The 23910-nt window shown below is 34.6% G+C and overlaps 3 protein-coding genes across 4 annotated transcripts in view; 1 reads left to right on the forward strand and 2 right to left on the reverse strand.

The window, feature by feature from the left end:
• Window positions 1-11188: 11188 nt before the first annotated feature.
• Window positions 11189-15020, reverse strand: LOC25502860 (receptor kinase-like protein Xa21). 2 transcript variants are annotated; one of them, XM_024772306.2, is made up of 3 exons: window positions 14203-15020; window positions 11929-12126; window positions 11189-11724 (listed from the first exon to the last, which is right to left on the reverse strand). In XM_024772306.2, the coding sequence occupies exons 1-3, from the start codon at window positions 14822-14824 to the stop codon at window positions 11372-11374; spliced, it is 1173 nt and encodes a 390-aa protein (XP_024628074.1). In that variant the 5' UTR covers window positions 14825-15020; the 3' UTR covers window positions 11189-11371. The 2 variants fall into 2 exon arrangements, with proteins under 2 accessions (XP_024628074.1, XP_013445875.1); XM_013590421.3 differs by lacking the exon at window positions 14203-15020 and having other exon boundaries at window positions 11929-12808.
• A 2324-nt stretch (window positions 15021-17344) lies between these two features.
• On the forward strand, window positions 17345-19033 carry LOC25502862 (TMV resistance protein N). The gene is made up of 3 exons (XM_013590423.3): window positions 17345-17393; window positions 18056-18494; window positions 18598-19033. Exons 1-3 carry the CDS (start codon window positions 17345-17347, stop codon window positions 18881-18883), a joined length of 774 nt encoding a protein of 257 aa, XP_013445877.2. The 3' UTR covers window positions 18884-19033.
• A 2051-nt stretch (window positions 19034-21084) lies between these two features.
• Window positions 21085-23910, reverse strand: part of LOC25502863 (probable LRR receptor-like serine/threonine-protein kinase At3g47570) — a 33468-nt gene continuing 30642 nt past the window's right edge. The window contains exons 4-6 of the mRNA XM_039829092.1: window positions 22344-23628; window positions 21642-22243; window positions 21085-21437 (exon numbers count right to left, since the gene is read on the reverse strand). Of these exons, the coding sequence (XP_039685026.1) occupies window positions 21085-21437; window positions 21642-22243; window positions 22344-23628 (2240 nt within the window). The remainder of the gene's footprint in view (window positions 21438-21641; window positions 22244-22343; window positions 23629-23910) is intronic.

Raw genomic sequence — 23910 nt, forward strand, 5'->3', positions numbered from 1 at the left:
CTTGAGCATTGGAAGACTCTTGTGTGTGTGCTTGAGCATTTTTGTGAAGTCTCATACTTAGAAAGTATTGAGCAGTTGTAATCTTTGTGATTATAGTGAAATCTCCTTGGAAGTGCAAGGGGGACTGGACTACTTCCGTGTTGTGGAAGGAACCAGGATAACTGCTTGTGTCTTTGTCTTTCTTTTCTCTGCTCTGTTCTTTTCCGCTGCATATCTGATTCTGATCATTTCATCAGAAGCATTCACAAACTGCTTCTAAAGCTTTATTAGAAGAAGATTTTTTAGAGAGAAAAAGAAAACACAATTCAACCCCCCCTTCTTGTGTTTTTCTCACCTTCAAAATACTCAGTGCTCTTCAAATGACCGTTGATACCTCCCTTTCAATTCTTCGTTCTCTTAGACGAGGTTGAAACGAGAAACAGCTACTTTGAATCTTCAGGTTAAATTTACAGATCACTTGTAGCTTCTGGTGATGATATAGCTTCTGATGAAATCTTGCTTCTGATGGTCTTCTGCTTCTGATGGACTTCTGCTTCTGATGACGTCACTACTTCAGAAGCACTTTAGCTTCAGAAGCACTTTAGCTTCAGACGCAGTTTTCTTCAGATGCTTTGGATTCCTTTGCTCTCCATTGTTCTTCCAAAACCTATTGAAATTGATTGACTTGCCTATGGTCCTGTACACTTGAACAATTATTAGCAATAACCAATTGACAATTTTTAATACCTTGTTATCATCAAAACTCATTAAGATTTATTGTGAAACACATTTTGTTCCAACACAGTGGACAAATGAATTCAATCCAGCATACTCTTATTACCTCTATTACTGCTATGCAAACTTGTACACACTCAACAAGGTTTATGTTATTAACCATAAATCTCTTAATAGAACTCTAGCTAGTCCCTTAACAATTGACTATTGGCTTCATTTCCCTTTTTTCTCTACCAATTTCAAGGACAGTAGTGAAAATAAGAAAAAGGAAATTAAAGATGGGGACAGTAGTGAAAATAGAAAGGAGTTTTTTGGTTATGAACTCACAGTTAGTATCTTACTGTCGGTTGGTTTCAGCTGCGTAAGTCTAAAGGAATGACAACAATTAAGTTGCGGCCTCAATGTGGAGAGGTTATTTTCTGCATCATAACTGTAAGGTTTAATTTTGTATGTTGATTAGATGGTGATATTGATTTACTCATACAGGCAGGCAATAGTGATCATTTGACTGCTGCCTTCCTCCCATGCCATAACATTTCCCATGGAAGGATATCCCTCGGGCAGAAATATTCATTTGGTCAACATAATTCATTTAACATAAGAGCCATTGTAAGAAGAATATAGCGTTGCAGCAAAGGTTGTTTTCTGCCGAATTCTTAGCCTGTTTGTTTAAAGGGTTGTCAAATATTATGTTTCCTTTCCTACAGATTATATATCATACTAAAACGTGCATTGCAGGTATGGAAACTCTCTGCTTGTGACCTGTGTGAGATAGCTACAAATTCTGTTTACCAATCTGGATTTTCACATCAGGACAAGGTAATTGAGAAGAATGTAGGAATTTCATGCTTTCTCATAACTGTATTTATACTAAACATAAATTATTGATTGTCAATGGATATGCATGTTTCGATTTTTCATTAAACGATTTAATTTTTGGGGTTAAATAGTTTTCTCTCCATTTTGCGAGGTCATCCACACAAACACGAACACTTGACGCAACACTACACGTCGGTATTGATAATAGTTTAAGAAAAAGAGTTAATTGAACGTAATCATATATGTCAATATTGTTTCGGTGTTGGACACCAAACACGACATCGATCTCAAATGTCGGTCCTACAAAATAAATAAATAAGCATCTCATATTGCATCTCAAATGTCACAATTCTAATCTCTTAATTTCTACTATATTTTGTATGGAGCAACTTATGCAGTTCTTGTCTCATCAAACCAATTTTAATATAAATTCTCAACTGAAACTGAAAAAACCAATTTTAAGGTGAATGGACCAGCATGCATTTGAAATTTAACTTTTCTTTGTACATTTGTTTATGAATTTTTGTAAAAGATGTTAGAGACAAGGGCATCAACTACAACGTACATTGATATATCTTGTTAGGGAGGTGTTTAAATACTAGAAGCAGTTGTTTTTTAAACACCCATTTTTCTTGTTGATTTGAAGCAAATAATGTATGATATATAATCTATTGTTGTACTTTTGACACATGATAATTATTTCAGGTTTAGGATCAGAAATATCAGCTTCACATATCTGGATAATGATTTTAAGTGTAATGAATTTCAAATATCCTCGTTAGAGGCTTTTCTTAACTTGTTCCATGGCCTTTTATATGAATATGACTGGTTTTGGCGAGCCGTCAACAGTAATAGTCAATATACTGAACTGAGACAGAGAGGATAAGTTTACTTTTTGACACAAAATTTAAATACAAAACTAGTTTTGTAAGTTTACTTTAATTAATTTAAAAAATATCATGTTTTTAAATTCCCCTTTTCGTGGGTTGTTGTTCCTGCTCCCTCTATGTTACTGATATATATTAATCCCATTTTCTTTCTCATATTGGCTTAATTACTTTTTTATTGACGAATAATGGTTTGAGTACGTTTTTTTTTTTTTTTGACAAATGGCTTAATACTTGTGATGTTTGATTCCCATTTTTTTTAATAAATAATCAGTTTAATCCATAAACTAACACTCTATCCTCAATTTAGTCTTTAAACAATTAAAATCCACTGAAATATCCTTAAACAATGAAAAATACATCAATTTAGTTTTCAAACTACCATGAAAAAAACCAATGTTGCTAATTGAGAGAGTAAATAGTTAAATTGACTGTTTCTGCATTTTATTATTTTTTTTTTAATAATTTCTAACAGCTAATTGAGGGACTAAATAATTATAGGATTAAATAGTTCAATTGATTGTTTTTTTTTTTTAATAATTTCTAACAGGAGTTTTTTTAATGCTAAATTTTGTATGTAAATTGTTGTATTAGTTTTTTTTTTCTTTATCAGGATTTAAATCCAATATCTCCTACTTCTTAACTCTCAGCTAAAAATAGTTCAGCTACCCGGATCCCTTCATTTCTAACGTAAGTTATATTAAATCTTTTTGATTCATCTGGGATGAACCTTTTCTTATCAACTCAGTCTTTTTTTATCAAGAATGCTATTAATATTTTTGAATGTTGGGCATTATTTCATGATCGATGATGAATATTGTCGGAAGCATTGTGGCTAATAAAAAAAGACATATTTTTTTCACCCTATTTATTTATTTATGGCGTGTCCTATTATTTTTGACGAAAATTTCAATGTGATTTTTAGATTCTATAATATGAAATGAGTTTTTCCCCTTGTTCTAGGTAGAAAAAAAAATGAATTTTTCATCAATTTGGATTTTAAAATCCGAACACCTTGCAGATCCTCTCCATTTTCATAGAAAATTGAGATCTCAAGTTTATTGCATATGAATTTGACAGGGAGAGGATTCAATGCCTTTGGCTTCGCTGCCTTTCGGTGCCTTTAGTTCATTTTAGATGAGAATCAATGATTAAAATAAATTAATTAGATGATAGAGAATTAATGGTTTAGAGAGAGATAGGAACAAAAGCCATCAAAGACATCTAAAGGCACCGAAGCCAAGGCACATAATCCTCTCCTGTCCTTATATTATCAATCAACTCATACACCTCTATTTGAACTACACCACTTATTATGTAATTGGCCCTAAAACTTTATTAGTCCAACGGACCAAATAAAATTTATTATCTATCCCGTCCTTTAAACTTGATTTTTCCATAAGATGTTTTCTTTATCTGGATAGTAATTGTATAATATAATGACAATCAAGTGTCATTTACTGCTACAAATTTGTGTCTCATTGAAACATATAACTATTTGGTTTAATTGCCTACCGTTGCAAAACAAAGTATCCAACCGTTGGGTGTTTATGACCATCAATATATTCATTGATTGTGATATGAGAACGTGGCAACGGTAATGTGAGGAAATTCTTCCATTATGTGGTCACTTGCACCATATATATAGAAGACGTATGGAAACATTGGGGAGCAGATAAGTTGTCAAAAATCAAGTTCATTATTTTATATTCTATTCTCAATTATTTTGGGCATTGTTTGTGAAGCTCCAACATGCTGGCCTCGAGTGCACGAGTTCAGATACGTAGTTGTGTAAACCTTGGAAAGCAAAACCGGATATTGGATTGCACCGGAGGTCCACCGAAAATTTGCTTTCATTTCAGTGGCTTTTTCCACGACACAACATCTCTCTTCTATCTTTCCGAAATCTATTTCCTATTAATATTTCCAACAGTAATATCTTGTTTCCCTCTCGCTTTTTACTTTGTATCCCAATGGTTTCTTAATGTATAATTCTTTCTATAGGAATCCATATGAGGAGCTCTCAACTCATGTTTTTCAACTTGTGAAAGTACTATTCTTACGGTAATTTGATGAGCGAATCTAGTCCAGAAGCTGAATTTATTCCAGAAGCTGAGTCTATTTCAGAAGCAGAACCTAGTCCAATAGTACAGAATGAAAATGCTTATGAGGATTCTCAAGATAACACTCAACAATTTATTCAACCTAAATTCAAGCACAAATCTTCACATCATGAGGAGCTAATCATTGGAAGCAAAGATAGTCCTATGAGAACAAGATCACACTTCAGACAAGAAGAATCTTTGATAGGATTGCTTTCAATAATTGAGCCTAAAACTGTTGAAGAAGCTCTCTCAGATGATGGTTGGATATTAGCTATGCAAGAAGAGCTAAATCAGTTTCAAAGGAATGATGTGTGAAATCTGGTACCCAAACCTTTTCAGAAGAACATTATTGGAACAAAATGGGTATTCAGAAACAAGCTGAATGAACAAGGAGAGGTAACCAGAAACAAAGCTAGACTTGTTGCACAAGGATACATTCAACACGAAAGCATTGATTACACTGAAACATTTGCTCTAGTTGCAAGATTGGAAGCAATAAGGTTACTTCTATCCTACGCAATTAATCATGGCATAATATTATATCAAATGGATGTCAAGAGTGCTTTTCTTAATGATATCATTGAAGAAGAAGTGTATGTCAAACAACCTCCTGTGTTTGAGGATCTTAAGCATCCTGACCATTTTTATAAACTTAAGAAATCACTATATGGTTTGAAACAAGTTAGGAGCTTGTTTCAAGCCATATAGTGATTTCTTAATTAAAAATGATTTTGAAAGAGGACAAGTTGACACAACACTCTTGAGAAGGACTCTTAAGAAAGACATTTTGATTGTGCAAATATATGTCGATGATATAATATTTGATTCTACTAATGCATTTCTTTGCAAGAAATTTTCTAAGCTAATGCAGGATGAATTTGAAATGAGCATTATGGGAGAATTGAAATTCTTTCTTGGAATTCAAATCAACCAAAGTAAAGAAGGAGTATATGTTCATCAAACAAAATATACAAAGGAGCTTCTGAAGAAGTTCAAGCTAGAAGATTGTAAAGTGATGAACACTCCAATGCATCCAACCTGCACCTTAAGCAAAGAAGATACTGGAACAGTAGTAGACCAGAAGCTATACAGAGGTATGATTGGTTCTCTGTTATACCTCATTGCATCTAGACCTTATATTTTATTCAGTGTATGCTTGTGTGCAAGATTTCAATCAGATCCTAGAGAATCTCATTTAACTGCAGTTAAGAGAATCTTCAGGTATCTGAAAGGAACAACTAATCTTGGACTCCTGTATAGGAAATCCCTAGATTATAAGTTGGTTGGATTCTGTGATGCTGATTATGCTGGTGACAGGATTGAAAGAAAATCAACCAGTGGAAATTGTCAATTTCTGAGAGAGAATCTGATATCCTGGGCAAGCAAAAGACAATCAAATATTGTTATGTCTACAGCAGAAGCAGAATACATTTCAGCTGCAAGTTGTTGTACACAACTACTTTGGATGAAACATCAGTTGGAAGATTATCAGATTAATGCTAACAGTATTCCCATCTTTTGTGATAATACTGCTGCTATTTATTTGTCAAAGAATCCAATTCTACATTCTAGAGCCAAGCACATTGAGATCAAACACCACTTTATCAGACACTATGTTCAAAAAGGAATTTTAGATATACAATTCATTGATACTGAACATCAATGGGCTGATATATTTACAAAGCCTTTATCTGTTGAAAGATTTGATTTTATAAAGAAAAATTTGAACATGCACTTTGTGTCTGATTGAAAATTTGCTTGTCTCTGAATAAGAAGTTTGGTTCTGAAGTCCATTCAGAAGCACTTGGTTCATTAGAAGGCCTTAACTGAGGTTCTGAGGAAAATATGCTTCTGAAGATGACGTCAGCACTAAAACTTCAGAAGCGGTATTTTTTGCTTCTGAATAGCAAGGCTAGTGGGATCGTTGGCAGTTACTTTTGTAACAGCTGTCCCATTACCCAAATGTTAGTTTTTCTGAAAAGTTTCTGATGTGGTCTATTTGTATTGGAGTATAACAAAAAGGGCAACGATGTTTTATTAGCTTTTAAACGTATTAACACTCGCCCCCAATTTGTCATTAATGCTATGTTTGTTTGTCTCTTTTGAATTGCAAAAGTTTTTGATAAAAACACTTAAACAAACACACACTACTCACTTCACAACTCACACTTTCATTTCGTCTCAAACCTTCTCTGCTAAGAAACTCTAAAACCCTAGAAACCCTTTTCGTCTTCATTCTTCAAAATGGCTTCTTCAAGTTCTGCACCTGGATCATCTTCAAACATGCAACAACAAGAGGCTCCTGCCTATGAGATTAAAGGAAGAACCATGTCCTTGGAGGAATGGGAATTAAAAATACAATCTGAACATTTTAATTCGTTGGCCGCTCACAACTGTGACATTGGAAGTTTCTACGAAGCTCAAGGCTTGGGGAGCTATTTCAACTTTTTGAACGGTCCAACCTATCAAACTTTGGTACAACATTTCTGGGTTAGAGTCAGTATCCATGACAGAGACGCTGCAAAGATTGAAGAAGATGAAAAAGTTCTTCTTAATCCAGAACTCAAAGGAAAATCCAGAAAGGAAATGGGCTTGGAACCATTTTCTCAAACTCAGATAAGATCAAAGCATCATGGGGATTCCTGTATGGATCACTGAGGATGTAATTGCTTTCGTCCTCAGAAGGCCAGTTGATGGGGATTATAAAGCTGGAATCACAAAGCCAAAAGATAGCCCCTGGAATCATGTTGTGAATAAAACCCTCTACAACAAGGTCAAGAATTTTGCTTATGCAGATATGAACGCCAAGACCAAAGTGATGCTGAAGATCCAGAATGACAACCTACTACCAAAAGGTGGTGGTAGTGATCAACCGTCTCTGGAGCACAAAATCCTTTTACACTTCTTCATAACTGGTGTAAAGGCTAATGTGCCTAGATACATCTTCAGACACATGGTACAACAGCTCAGAGAGAGCCAGCTGAGGAGGAGGTGTTGGGTGCCCTATGTGAGGCTACTCTCTGAGATTTTTCATCAAGGAGGTATCATCAAAATGCTGAAGGAGGCAGACATCTTCTCAGATGAACAGTTGAGAACTGTTAGAGGGAAGATTATTAATGCTGAAACTCTAAAATCTATGAAGCTGATTGGGATAAAGGATGTCAAAAAGCTACCCACAAACTTGAGAGAATCTGATGCTAAATCAGCTTTGATGCCTAACTTTCCCCCCATCTGTAAACAAGATCCCTTGGATGTTCAGTTGAACTACATCAAGGAACACTTTGAAAGGACCAAGGAGAAGATCAGCTTGAAAGATGTGCCCGATCAGATGTTTGGAGGAGCTCTTCCTGTTGCTAAGAGTAGGAAATCAAAGAGCAAGCCCCTTTCAAAGGAAGAATACTTGGAAGAAGAAGAGGCTCAAAGGACACCTTCCAAGAGGACAAGAAAAGAGACTAAGGTGGAGGTTGCAGCACCAAATCCCAAGAAAGCCAAAGCTAATGTTTCTGCTTCTGAAGAAGTTGTTGCTTCTGAAGAAGATGTTAAGAAGCAAAGAAACAAAAAACCTGAGGTTCAAGCTGATGCTAGGGAAGCTGCTCTTCAAACCATAAGGGATTAGAAAGCAAGGAGTATGAAGACCTCTCAGGAACGCATGGAGGAATATGCTGAACAGATAGGAGTTTGGGAAGAAGAGCCAAGTCCTAAGAAAGCTAAGAAAGCTAAAGATGATAAACCCAGTGTAATGCCAATGTTCGTACCTACAGAAGAACAATGGCAATATGCTAGAGATTATACTACTTCTGAGTTGGCAAAGAGGAAGCAGATGAGAAAGCAGAAGCAAAGGGAGGAACAACTCAAGGCTGCAGGGTATGAGCTTGCTCCTGAAAAGGCTGCTGAGTTGGCTGCTTTAGCTGCTGAATTAGTTTGTTTCAGAACAGTTTAATGAGTTTTTCAGGAAGAAAGGTATAAAGAGGCATAGAACCGTGGCATACACACCTCAACAGAATGGTCTTGCTGAAAGAATGAACCGGACTCTGTTGGAGCATGTGAGGTGTATGCTGTTATGAGCTGGATTGTCCAAGAGTTTCTAGGGAGAGGCTGTTAGTACTGCAGCATATTTGATTAACAGATGTCCATCAACAGGGATAGATCTCAAGACACCTATGGAGGTTTGGAGTGGGAGACCGGCAGACTACTCTAACTTGAAAGTCTTCGGAGCTTTAGCGTTTGCCCATGTCAGGCAAGACAAACTTGATGCTAAAGCTGTGAAGTGTATTTTCATGGGTTATCTTGAAGGTGTGAAAGGTTATAGACTGTGGAAGATGGAACCTGGAGGATCAAAATTTATTATAAGCAGGGATGTTACTTTTGATGAGACCCGCATGGGGATGAAGTTCAAGAAGAAAGAAGGTATACTAGGGGTCGAAGCACCAAGGTATAAGGCAAGACTTGTAGCAAAGGGTTTTACTCAGGTGGAAGGGATTGATTACAATGAAATCTTTTCACCGGTGGTAAAGCATTGTTCTATAAAGGTACTTATGGCGATTGTTAACATGTATGATCTTGAGCTAGAACAAATGGATGTGAAGACCGCATTTCTACATGGAGAGTTGGAAGAAACTATCTATATGCAATAACTAGAAGGTTTTGTAGAAGACAATACAAAAGTGTGTTTGTTGAAGAAATCTTTGTATGGGTTGAAGCAAAGTCCAAGGCAGTGGTATCGTCGGTTTGATGAGTTCCTAGTAAAGGCTGGTTTTGTGAGAAGCAACTATGATAGTTGTGTTTACATGATGAGAAGGAATGAGAAAGTCATTCTCTAGCTTCTTCTTTATGTAGATGATATTCTTATGGCAAGTTCTGACATGCAAGAGATTCAGAAGCTCAAGGAAAGATTGAATGATGAATTTGAGATGAAGGATCTTGGTAATGCAAAGAAGATACTTGGTATGGATATCATAAGGGACCGGAACAAAGGTGAGTTGTTCTTATCTCAGCAGGGGTACTTGAGGAAAGTGGTGGAGCGGTTCAGAATGAAAGATTCTAAAGTCGTTAGCACTCCTCTTGGTCACCACACTAAGCTATCTATAAAGCAGTGTCCTCAATCCGATGAAGAGAAAAGCAAGATGGAGGGTACTCCCTATGCAAGTGGGGTTGGAAGCATCATGTATGGTATGGTTTGTAGTAGACCGGACTTATCCTACGCAATCAGTGTGATAAGTCGGTTTATGGCAAATCCGGGTCAAGTGCACTGGCAAGCTTTGAAGTGGGTTCTGAGATATTTGAATGGATCTTTGAAAGGTGGTCCAGGTATACAAGGTCACAACCAGGTAGGGATGCTTTGGAGGGATATGTGGATGCGGACTATGCAGGTAACGTAGACACTAGAAAATCTCTGTCAGGTTTTGTGTTTACATTGTTCGGTACAGCGGTAACTTGGAAGGCAAATCAACAATCAGTTGTAGCGCTTTCAACAACTCAAGAGGAATACGTAGCCCTTGTTGAAGGGGTCAAGGAAGCCATATGGTTGAAAGGTATGATTGGAGAAATGGGGATTAATCAAGGATGTGTGAAGATACATTGTGATAGCCAAAGTACCATTCATTTGGCAAATCATCAGGTGTATCATGAAAGGAAAAAGCACATTGACATTCGATTGCACTTCGTCAGAGACATGATTGAGACAAAGGAGATCATGGTAGAGAAAGTGGCATCGGAAGACAATCCAGCAGACATGTTCACCAAATCATTACCAAGATCAAGATTCAAGCATTGCTTGGACTTGATAAACTTCATTGAAGCATAGATGAAGGATTGGAGAGAGCAGCAAGGTGGTTGATGGTTAAACTGGCATCATCGCTGATTTGAAGTCAAGGTGGAGAATTGTGAGAGTTAACTTAAAATCAGAAATCTGGAGCATCGTGCCACGATGGAGAAGCATCGCGCCACGATGGTTGAAGCAAGATTCCTGGGAAGACACTGGAAATTTCGTGCCACGATGAAGACGCATCGCGCCACGATGGTCGCGCTGAAGATAAAAATAAAACGTATTTTCAGTTAGATTTGTTTCAGTTTTTTAAGGGTTTACTTTCCACTATAAATACAACCTTGTATCAGATGATAAAAGTGTGTAGAAAAACAAGGTTTAGACCAACAAACAAACTAGGGTTTATAGAGAATCTCTCTTAGCAACAACTCTAGGGTTGGGATTGTTTTGATTCACCTTGAACAAATCACTATTAGGATTGAATCTCTTGGTCACGGGAAGAGACAGGGACTTGGGTAGAATTAGGTTTGAAGACTGATTCTTGAAACTCATTATCTCTTTGTAAAGAAACTCATTCATTATAGTGGATCGGAGAGCTGCTCTCTCCCCCAGACTAGGTCATCATTAGACCGAACTGGGTAAACAAATATCTTGTGTTCTTTCTCTCTCTCTTTTTTATTTCTTGCTGTTTTTTGTTTGGATTATTTGCTACCCACTTGTTTTGATTACTTGGTATTAATTTGCTCCACGCATCAAGTTTTTATTGGTGTGGTTTTCTCAACGAATTCACAACATATTCTTTACCAAACTTGAGCTAAAAATACATATCAAATTAAAGAGAAAATAAATTGAGATGGGATACTGCATAAGTGGGTTTCAAACCTAACCCTCAAACCTCATTTTACATGATTGTGGGATAATCTTTTATTCAGCGGTCGATTCTCTTAAAAGTTAGAGGAATAAAAAAAAAAAATGTACTTCAATCTCATACAAAAACAAAGAAAATTGAAAGAACAAACAAAAAGAGCAAGCCATCAATCCAAAACAATATTGAAAACGCCACTAGTACAAAAGGGAAATAACTAGACCCTGTTTGCGCCAAGAACCAAAGCCTTTATTTTCATTAGCGACACAATAACATCTGCCATATTGATTCTTGCATCAGGTGATTCTTCACAACAATTCAATGCTAAACTAAAAATAGATGACATGTGAGTCAATATATCATCAATTGTGTCCCCAGTTAGTTGGACTAAATTTGAATCCAGGACCTCCATAATTGAATTAGGCAATGATCCAATGATCCATGTCTTCAAGCTTAGTTCTGCAACAAACATATCATCTGTTGGCTTTCTTCTTGTGAAAATTTCCATTAGCATAATCCCATAGCTGTACACATCTCCTTTGACCGAAACAATTCCTTTAGATCCATACTCTGCATGTTAAGTCTAGTTATTACCAGTTATCAAATATTCTTAAAGTTAATGCTTAGATCCATACAATGTACACAGTAATTACTAATATAACATGTTGATAACTAATGTGTGTTGTAGATATTTTTGGTTGACAAAATCAAACAGATTGGTTCGGACTGAAAAATAAATAAGATAATGTTAAGAAGTAAAAGAGAAGAAATGACCTGGTGCAAGATATCCAATAGTAGCCAAAGTTTGTGTATGAGTTTGAGATTGTCCTTCATCCAGGAGCTTGGCAATACCAAAATCGCTAACATGTGCAACCATATTTTCATCCAACAAGACATTCGAAGGCTTTAGATCGCAATGAACCACAGGTATTGAAGAACCATGATGAAGATATTCCAATGCAGATGCAACATCTATCATTATATTTAACCTTTGTAAGAAATTTAGACAATAGTTATTATTTGAATATAACCATTTGTCTACACTTCCATTTGACATGAACTCCATCACCAATGATTTAAAATCAAGATTTGAGCAACTACCGATAATCTTTACTAGATTTCGATGTCGTAGATTTCTCATCGCATTGCATTCTGCATCAAAGCTCATTGATTTTGCCTCTGATTGCAAATCAATTACTTTAACTGCAATCATCTCACCATCAAGAAGCTTCCCATGATAAACAGAGCCAAATCCCCCCCTTCCAAGGAAATTACTCTCATTGAATCCATTAGTTGCTTGAACAAGTTCATAATAGGATATTCTTCTTGGAGCTCCCCAAGTTGACAAACCCTTTTCATGAGTAGTTTCGTTCCTTTTCCTTTTATTATGTTTTAAAAGTATGATGCAAGCAACAACCAAAATGGCTGACAAAACTATGGGAAGTATGCATTTCAATATAAGCTTTTTTTCGATTGACCATTTTTTAAGTTGCTTACCACATGTAGGTACTTGAAGGCAAGGATCGCCGCAAAGTGCTTCATTATGCATAAAAGATTGAGATGTGAAACTCTTGAAAGGTCCACCATCAACAATCTCTCCTTGTAATCTATTATTTTTCATAATTTATTCTTGAACTTTTAATCCATAATTTATTTTTCATCTTCACGTCGTATTAAGAATTCATCATATTTTTGTATTAAATTTGTAGAAAAATCCTTAATTTTATAAGAATCTCTCCCAAAAAAATTAGAACTTTTTAACAAAACATGATTTTAATATGAATTTTTATTTTTTTTATGGTTAAAAAATCATATTTAATTTGTGTTTTGTTAAAAAAGTCTATTTTTTAAAAATGTTTTTACAATATTCTGCACAATTTCTTTAAAAAGTATAAAAATTAACTTAAAAATATGGACCAAAAGTAGTGATTGAAAATTTTATAGGGACTAAAAGTTGAAGAATTTTTTTAAAGCGACTAAAACAAAAAGTTGGTATATTTATAAGGATCAAGATATTCTAGTGAAGACATGTTTGAAACTGTTTGAGGTATGGGTCCAGACAGTCCGTTGCGACTAGTATTCTTTCAACCAACGAAGGTTGCCAATAGATTGGGGGATAAAACCACTAAAATTGTTAGCGTCAAGATACAAATATTGAAGTCGTGATAAGTCCCCCAACGTTACAGGAATTTCCCCTTCAAACTCGTTATAGCTGATACGAAGAACTTTTAATATGTGCAACCGGCATAACTCTTTAGGAAACTGACAACTGAAGCTATTATTTTTTAGGTCAAGTATAACTAGAATGGACAGATTCCTCAAGTTTGGCGAAACGGTACCTCTAAGACTCATGTTTCGTAGAATCAAACTGTGGACTCTACCGTATCGCCCGTCACAAGTTGCACCAACCCAATTGCATACATTTGGGTCTGAAGTAATCAGGGATTTGAAAGCTAGTAGAGCAGATTGATCAGTTGTGATGTTTTTTGTATTCACAGCTAAGCAAGCCACAAAACAATGCAGTGATAGCAAAAAAAGTAATAGACGAGATGATAGATTCACCATTTTTCTTTAGTGCGTGGATAGAAGAGGCAAGGTACTGATATAGGGATGATATATAGTGGTTTAAAAACGATTTTCCTACGCTATTATATATTAACAATATTTCACTCCCCACTTCGTCATTTTGTGTAAATGTGAGAGATTCTCATACAGAGAGTGTTGGTGGGGCATAGGTGGTTCAAATCAACCAGTAGATCAGATGGATATTGGAATGATTTTTTTTCCCAATTTGCAACTTAAAAGTCAGTCAATGAAAAAAGGACAAAAGTATAGCGTACAAAATTGCATGGAAAATTCTAATGTGTCCAACAATAATTCATTACAAGACGATGACCATTAAGCATTGATTTTTATAAATTGGTCATATGTGCAGCTGATAGTGTGGAACGAGAGAAGTAATAAATCCTATATTGAAATTATAAAATCATATCGTGTGAATACAAAAAATATACAAAGTATGACACATAATATCAGAGTTAGAAGTACCTGAAAAGTAGTTGAAAGATAAACCGATACGTTCAAGTGAGGACAAATTTGAAATTGATTGAGGTATGGGTCCAGACAATCTGTTTTGAATAGTATCCAATTCTTTCAACTGACGAAGTTTACCAATAGATTGGGGTACAAAACCACTAAAATTGTTAGCACCAAGATACAAATATTGAAGTTGTGATAAGTCCCCCAACGCTGCAGGAATCCCCCCTTCAAACTTGTTATAGCTGATATGAAGAACCCTTAATTTGTGCAACCGGCATAACTCTTTAGGAAACTGACCACTGAAGCTATTGTTTTTGAGGTCAAGTATAACTAGGAAGGACATATTCCCCAAGTTTGGGGAAACAATACCTCTAAGACTCATGTTTTGGAGAATTAAACTATGGACTCTTCCGTGTCGCTCATCACAAGTTACACCAACCCAACTACATACAGAAGAGGATGTTGACCAATTATTAGCCAACATATCATAGGGGTCTGAAGTAATTAAAGATTTGAATGCTAGAAGAGCAGATTGATCCGTTGTGATGTTTTTCGTATTCGCAGCTAAGCAAGCCACAAAATAGTGCAATGATAACAAAACAAGTAAGAGACAAGATAATAGATTCACCATTTTTCCTTATTGTGTGTGTGGAATGAGAGACGAGGCAATGAACTGATGGGGATGATATATAGTGGATTAAAAACGAGTATTAAAAATATTAACGTTTATTTCACGACCCACTTCTCGTCATTTTGCGTAAATGTGAGTATTGGTGGGGGGCTGTGGTTCAAATCAACCAAGTCTAGATTGATAGATATTGGAATGATGTTTTCCTAAGTTGCAATTTAAAAGTCAGTCAACGAAAAAAGAACAAGAATATGTGTACATAATTACCTGGAAATTGCTGATGGGTCCTAGAATAATTCATTACGACGACTATTAAGGCCAGGGACGGATCCAAGGTGGGGCAATGGAGTCAACCGACCCCACTTGCCTCCACTGGTTTAACCAAAAATTATATATTTATCCAATTTAATCTCGCTTATGTAGTATTATTATTGTCTTCACATAATTGATTTATTACACTATAAAAAATTACAAAACTAAGAAGGATCGTAATGTGTTTTCTATTAGCACTAGTTAATAAATCAAAAGAAGTATTTTATTTTTTTTTATAAGCAATCAATTACATTTATTTTTAAGAGAGTTTTCTTTTATGAAATCTTTAACCAATTATCTTAGAGCATATCGTTAGCAAGACATAAAACTACTATTATTTTTGGTCAGGTAGCCTAGTGGTTAGAATTCACTTTATAAGGTGATTAAGTAGGGTGTCCGGGGTTCGAACCTCGGCCCCTACATATAATAATGCAGTGTCCTACCAACTGAGCTATGCTCACGAGACATAAAACAACTATTATATAATAATGCATTGTCCAACCAACTGAGCTATGCTCACGGGACATAAAACAACTATTGTTGAGATTGTCTTCAAATTTGTGGTCTGGAAGAACAGAGAAATCGTGACACGATTTCGGGTGCCGTGAGCTAGGTTGCAGGGTGCAAAATCGTGGCACGATTGTGGGAAATCGTCACACGATCGTGAAACTTGCTCGTTAAGTATCCTTGATAAGGACTGGTCGTTCCTTGGTTTGTACACAAATCGTGACACGATTGAGAAAATCGTGACACGATTGCAACAGAGGAAGGCTAGTATTTAAGTGTTCTTGTGCATCTTTGAAGAAGAGGTTGGAAGAGAGAGACTTGGGAAATCAAAGGGAGAAGCTCTAGGGTTTAGGGTTCTTTGATTAGAGTATCTCTTGGGTTGAAAACATGGGAAACACCTTGTAAAGAGAGAATCATTGAGTGTCTTGGTGAGATTGGGAAAAAGGTAGAAATTAGGGTTTGTTCATTGTGAACTTGTCAAGCTAATTTCTTGTAACCTTTTGTATCCCTTTTGTAAGAACTCTTTGATAGTGGATTGGAGAGTACAAACTCTCCTCCAGAGTAGGTCAAGTTTGGACCGAACTGGGTGAACAATCTCTTTGGTGTTTGTTGTTTTCTTCTTCCCTCCCCTTTTATCTTGTGAGTGTGTTTTGTGTTTCTCACTTGTTTCCTAGATTAGATCTAGGTGGTGTTTTGTTGATTCTTGCTTGCACACACACTTTGTTTGGTGGTTACCACTCTCCTTTGCTCCACACATCATTCTTTGTATTGGTGTGGTTCGATCTTGGAGGTCGGGATTCACAACAACTATTATAATCTAAACTATTATTATATTTGTTGAAAAAGGTTGTGACTAACGCTGCGTTGGTGGTCAAAAAATAATTAATTATGGTTATATTTTTTTATACTCGGCTAGAAATGCACAAATATTTAAAAAATATCAACATTTTATGGCAATTATAAATATAACTTGTATAATTTTCGCACGCTTATGAGTTTATAAAGTTTTATATTAAATTTTATGATATAATTTTGACCGCAATTAAAATTTCTGGATCCGTCACTAATTAAGACTATGTTTACTAAAAATAACGGATAACTGATAAATTGACTGATGACATATAGCTGATGGATGATGGCTGATAATTCATGATTGATGACTACTGATTAATAATTGATAAGCTAATTGAAGTGTTTGAGAAAATTAACGGTTAAACTATCTGATATGAATAAGCTAATTGTATAGTTTAAGTATTTTTTTATAAATAATTCAAATTTTTCTTAAAAAAATTATTAAATTAATATATGGTTTATATTATATTTTTAAAATAGAAATATCATATTAAAAAATAGAGAAAAATGATTAATTTTATTTTTTTAAAAGTCAAAATATTTTTGAATCGAGTTCAAACATTTTATTTTTGGTTTCCTTAACAACATAACCCATAAAACAATTAAAGGTAATTGCATATCACATTTGTTTGACTAAATCCCTGAATCACTGAATCAGTGGAAATCAACCAAGTAGTTGTAAAAATAGTTAATATTATCTCACTTCTTCTCTGAACTTTATTCCTTTTTAATAAATAAAAATGCAGGAATTCAATCTAATCTGAACAGAAGTAATGCTAAATTCCTGCACTAGAAATTGGGGTAGGTATGTGTAGAATTTACTTGTCTCTGTGGTGTTGCATATCACAAACTATGATTAGAATCGGGAAATTTCACAAGCGCGTGCTTTATGAGGAAAAAGGTAATTGCATATCACATTTGTTTGACTAAATCCCTGAATTGGTGGAAATCAACCAAGTAGTTGTAAAAATAGTTAATATTATCTCACTTCTTCTCTGAACTTTATTTTTTTTAATACTTCCTACGTCCCTTAATAAGTAACATAGTTGACCCAATTATGCATACCAATGTGTAATTTTGAGTTTAAATATCTTGAATAATATATTGAAAAAAATTATGAAAATTTGATATTTTGAAAATACTCATCGAGACAAATCTAACGACATCTTATATGATATTATTTATCTTTGTATATTAGTAGAAAAATATGGTCAAAGTAAGTTAGGTCAAAATTGCACATTTTCAAACATGTCATTTATTGCGGAACGGATGGAGTAAGAAACTATAAATAAAAATGCAGGGATTCCATCTAATCTGAACAGAAGTAATTGGCTGAACGTGCTAAATTCCTGCAATGGAAAGTACTTGAGCCCTTTGCAAGAACACTCTTTCCGTCGAAAAAAGAGAAAGAAGCTGCAGAAACTCTTTCAGTTATTCAAGGAGAACATCGTTGAAAACTTGAAATGAAACTCAAATTCATATTAGGCGTCTCCAATTTTTTATATTAAGTTTCTACCGGTTTAAATTAATATCTTTTTGTAAAATATTTTATTAGATAACAAGAGAGGAAAACATTTCGATATCCAGACAGCTCTCGTAAGACATTCACAAGCCATCTCAATAGTGCACTAAGAAGGTTAGATATCAAAACTTACATAGATGACAATCTTGAAAGAGGAGATGAAATATCGCAAGCACTTCTCAAGGCGATCGATGAAGCAAAACTATTTGTGATTGTTTTTTCAAAAAACTATGCAACTTCAAAACGGTGTTTGGATGAAGTTGTGAAAATACTCGAGTGTAGAAAAAACAAACGGCAAATTATACTTCCAGTTTTCTATGAAGTTGATCCTTTCCATGTTCGACACCAATTAGGAAGTTATGCCGAGGCATTTGTTAAGCATGAGCAGCGTTTTGCAAGTACAATGAATATTGTGCAAAAATGGAGGGATGCTTTGGGAGAAGTAGCCAACCATTCAGGGTGGGATTGCTCCATCAACAGGTAATTTTTTTTTATCATATTAAAATTATTTGATTAGCTATTAGAAAAATAAGATTTTTAAAAAATGAAGTATGTCTATATTTTTCCATATTTGTACAAACAGAACAGAAGCTGAACTTGTTGAGGAAATTGCGATGGATGTGCTGCAAAAGTTGAATCGTGTTTATGTTGGTGACTTGGATCATCAAATTACTAAACTAGAGCAACTTGCACAACTTCAGCTTCAATATTATAAAAGCATAGATACTTACGAAAATCAAATAAGTCATGAGGCAACGGTTCAATGCATAACTGAACTTAAGATGAAGAGAAGCATCCGCATGCTTCGTTTGACACGTGAGATGCTTTCATACATGGAAGATTCAGAAGCTTATGAAAAACTATTTTAGTTGCATTATAGATGTGCTTCTTCTTTTAGATGTTTATCAATGTATGTGTTACAAGTAAACTCTTAAATTTTTGTTGAGGCATACTATACGTTTGTCTGTTGCTACAAAACAGAGTTAATCTGACATGTGCCAATATGGAGATGAAACCTTCCAACTGTAACGACGGCAAGCATTTCAAAAGATTAGTGACTCAGGAAAACAAATGTTTCAAAAGCTTTTAACAGGGTTTAAGTTTGTACTGTGTTACATGTGGCGTATCCGTATTATGAACCTTTTCTTTAAATTGAGTGCGTTTGTAGTTTTCCACAAACATGAAAATCATTGTGTACAATTGCAATTTTCAGAGAAAATAAAAATTCAACCCTTCTTTGAGAGGGTGAGATGGTGGAAGTTGAGTCAAATTAACAAGAACAAACGGTGTTAAATGCAGGGGATATGTCTGCCAATTTGAATAAATTAAGGGGGGATTGTTTTTAGTTAAAAGCTAAAGGGGATGCAAACACAAACCTTGAATAAACTGGTAGTCGGGTAAACCAAAGTTTACTTGTTAATAGTTTAAATTTCAAAATATCAACTATACAAGTCCAACAGATAACCAAACATACACACCAAGCATACACAGTCGATTTTTTTCTTTCTAATATTCTAGAATGGAGTCAGAGAATTTAAAACGGACAAAGATGTAGCATCTTTTGAAAATATTGCAAATTAAGCAGTAGATTATATAATAAACAATTTCTTGTCAACGACACTAACATAAATTTAATCTGCGCATATTTTATTCAAACCAAGTGAATGGTAATTAAAATGCTAATATTGTGCACTTCAAATAATTTGTAGCAATAACCTTCGTCACATAAGGTTGTATACAAACCAACTAAACAGCCCAGTAAGTAATAAACTGCAATTTTTCCATGTTGCAGCTGCATTGCAATAACAAGTGTACGTTTGGTTCTATTTTGACAAAAATTGATTTTGAGTGAATTGACGAAGCTAAACTAACCATCTCAAATTGGCACCAGAGAGAATTGAAAGATGAAGCATTTATGCTTGGATACATTTATGTAAAAGAGAGTTGAACAAATTTGTGTTTCAAATCATTCTAAGTTCAAAAGTTAAAATTTCCAGAAATAATATCAATTCCTGATGCAAATCAATCCTATTACAAAGCAACCAAACATGCCGTAATCAATTCTACATTTCTAGGATCAATCTTGAAAAAGAAATGTGAATATCTTATTATACTGCAGTAAAAATTATCAAAGTAGTTACTAGTCGATAATAAAACAGAATATAGCGAGATTTTTAAGGCACACACAGAAATAAAACAATAGCTTAAACCAAAACTAATGAGATTAAGATGTAAAACCCATAATGTATCAAAACATGAAAAATATCCAACAAGATTATTAATAGGATTCATTTGACAACAAAAACATAATAAGGATTCATTTGGATTCAATGCTTAGGATCTGAAAAGTTCATCTCCATATATGTGGAAAATGATTTTAAGAATAGTGAATTTGAAACACCCATCCTTGTCTTTGACCGTCTTCATCATCATTCAATTAGTAACACCACATCTTAAAAATTATATTAGAGACATTTGAGAAACTTGAAGCTTCTCTAAACTATATTAAAGACTTATAGCTTGAGAAACTTGGTAAGAAAGGAAATATCATCTTCGTTTTTGTCCAAGTCGTCCCTTAGGCTTCTTAATATACTTCAACAACCTTGAGCTTAAAGTACAAATAAAATTTGATTATACATGTATCCACAATGATAACAAACATGTCCAACGATATTTTTCTGCACAATTATAACTTAAAAGACACCACCTGCTATAACTTAAAAGACAGAAATATTCTTCCCATTCTTACACAATGAGTCAAGACCCTTACTACTATTCTCCTCCAAAGACTGCACCATTAATAAACTTCAAATTAAATTAAAAATAATAATAATAATTGAGAGGGGATACAACATAAATGGATACAGTACACACGATTTACATGCTTCTGTGATGATCCTTATTCACTAGTCGATTTCTTTAAAAGCAAAAGGAAATATATTAAGGAAATAGCCTACAGTTGAAAGGACAGACCAGAAGTAGCAAGACATCAATCCAAAAACAATATTGAAAACATCAAACACAAACATTACAAAAGGAAAAAATTACATCAGTTTACAAATGAAAATAACTAGACTGTGTTTGCGCGAACAACCAAAGTGTTGATTTTGATTAGCGTCGCAATAACATCTGCCATATTGATTCTTGCTTCAGGTGAATCCTCACAACAACTTAGAGCTAAACTAAAAATAGATGACATGTGAGTCAATATATTATCAATTTGGTCCCCAGTTATTTGGACTAAATTTGAATCCATGACCTCCATAATGGAATTAGGCAATGATCGACTGATCCATGTCTTCAAGCTTAGTTCTGCAACAAACATATCATCTGTTGGCTTTCTTCTTGTGAAGATTTCCATTAGCATAATCCCATAGCTGAACACGTCTCCTTTCACAGAAACAATTCCTCTAGAACCATACTCTGCATGTTAATAATAGTTACTACTATTTATAAATAAATATTCTTAAAAAATAAAGCTTAGATCCATACTGTGTACACATCAATTACTAATATAACATGTTGATGACTAACGTGTGATAGATTTTTGTTGTTGACATAATCAAATAGATTGGTTGGGACTGTAAATATGAAGAGGAAAATGTTAAGTAAAAGAAAAGAAATGACCTGGTGCGAGGTATCCAACAGTAGCCAAAGTTTGTGTATGAGTTTTAGATTGTCCTTCATCCATCAGCTTTGCAATACCAAAATCACTAACATGTGCAACCATATTTTCATCCAACAAGACATTGGAAGGCTTTAGATCACAATGAACCACTGGTATTGAGGAACCATGATGGAGATATTCCAATGCAGATGCAACATCTATCATTATATTTAACCTTTGCAAGAAACTTAGACAATAGTTATTTGAATATAACCATTTATCAACACTTCCATTTGACATGAACTCCATCACCAATGATTTGAAATCAAGATTTGAGCAACTGCTGATAATCTTTACCAGATTCCGATGTCGTAGATTTCTCATCGCATTGCATTCTGCATCAAAGCTCTTTGATTTTGCCTCTGATTGCAAATCAATTACTTTAACGGCAATCATCTCACCATCAAGAAGCTTCCCCTGATAAACAGAGCCAAATCCCCCCCTTCCAAGGAAATTACTCTCATTGAATCCATTAGTTGCTTGCACAAGTTCATAATAGGATATTCTCCTTGGAGCTCCCAAAATTGACAAACCCCTTTCAAGAGTATTTTCATTCTTTCTCCTTTTATTATGTTTTAAAAGTATGATGCACGCAACAACCAAAATGGCTGACGTAACTATGGGAAGTATGCATTTCAATATAAGTTTTTTTTTCCATTGACCATTTCTTAACATGCTTAGCACATGTAGGTACTTGGAGGCGAGGATCGCCGCAAAGTGCTTCATTATGCATAAATGATTGAGCTGTGAAGTTTTTGAAATGTCCACCATCGGGAATCTCTCCTTGTAATCTATTATATGAGAAGTTGATGTTTTGAAGATACAAAAGTGATTCTAAGGATTTTGGAATAACACCGGTTAACATATTTTGGGACAAGTCCAAAGAGATTAAACTTACCATTTCACCAAGTGATTTGGGAATTGATCCATTCAGTTTATTATCTGCTAAGGAGAGATTCTGCAATGTTTGTAAGGAACTGATGGTTGTTGGAATGTTGCTTGAAATCTGATTTCTTGATAGGTCTAATAGTATAATTGCTCTCAAATTCCCAATCTCAGGTGGAAGATTACCAATTAAAGAATTTGAAGAAAAATTTATCTCTAATATATCTCTAAGACTCCAAAGAGATAAAGGTATTCTAGAGTTTAAACTGTTAGATCCTACATTTATCCTTATAAGAGAAATCATATTTCCTAAACATGTTGGTAAAACTCCAGAAAGCTTATTATTTTCAAGATACAACTCACCCAAACTCTTCATTTCACAAAGCTCTTCAATAAATGGTCCTTGTAATCCATTGTTGCTAAGACTCAAATGCTGAAGTTTCTGCAACCCTTTGAATGTACCAGGTATTGGTCCATTTATATTATTGTCAGACAGATCCAAAGTTAGCAAGTTGCTCATGTTTCCAACTTCTTGGGGAATATTACCATCAATTCCACATGATTCTGCCGTAAAGTATTCTGAAGTTAGGTTTCCAATTGACTTAGGAAGATTGGATATATGATGATTCCTTGATAGCTCTAAATATTTCAAATATCTACAATTTGTCAAGGAAGTAAAGAATTGATGAGAATCTTCTATTGTCAAATTGTTGTCATATATGAATAGCGATTCAAGGGACCTTAAGTTTCCAATAACATTGGGAACAAGTCCACTGAATGCATTTTTGTCCAATGCGATTTGACGGAGCTTTGAAGAGTTGAATATATTATTTGGAATATTTCCAACAAAATTGTTTTGATACAAGTGTAGATATTGCAGGTTAGGAAGGCTATATCCCGTATTTGATGGAATTGTGCTTGAGAGGCTATTACGATCAACCTCCAAATATGTGAGTGATGACAAGTTGAAGATTTTGGAAGGAATAGATCCACTTAAGCTATTGTTAGACAATGATAGCACCTCAAGTTTATCAAGATAACCAATCTCCTTGGGAATCGTACCTGAAAATGGATATAAGAAATGGATATATGATTCCCTGATTCTAAGTTCACAAAAAGGGACAATAAAATCCGACCTCCTTTTTCCTTTTTTTCGGTATAATTATTTTATGTGATAAATAGGATTCAACAGTATTTGACATTTTTAGAAAAATAATAATAAATTAAATTTAAATAGAAAAAAAAGAGTAAAAAAATATATACAACAAATTTGACTTTTGTGAAATATCACGAATTCCTTCCAACCGTTGGATTTTTTTTTTACGTTGGATGATTTTTGGTTTT

The sequence above is a fragment of the Medicago truncatula genome, chromosome 8 (assembly GCF_003473485.1).
Source record: "Medicago truncatula cultivar Jemalong A17 chromosome 8, MtrunA17r5.0-ANR, whole genome shotgun sequence".
Classification (NCBI taxonomy): domain Eukaryota; kingdom Viridiplantae; phylum Streptophyta; class Magnoliopsida; order Fabales; family Fabaceae; genus Medicago; species Medicago truncatula.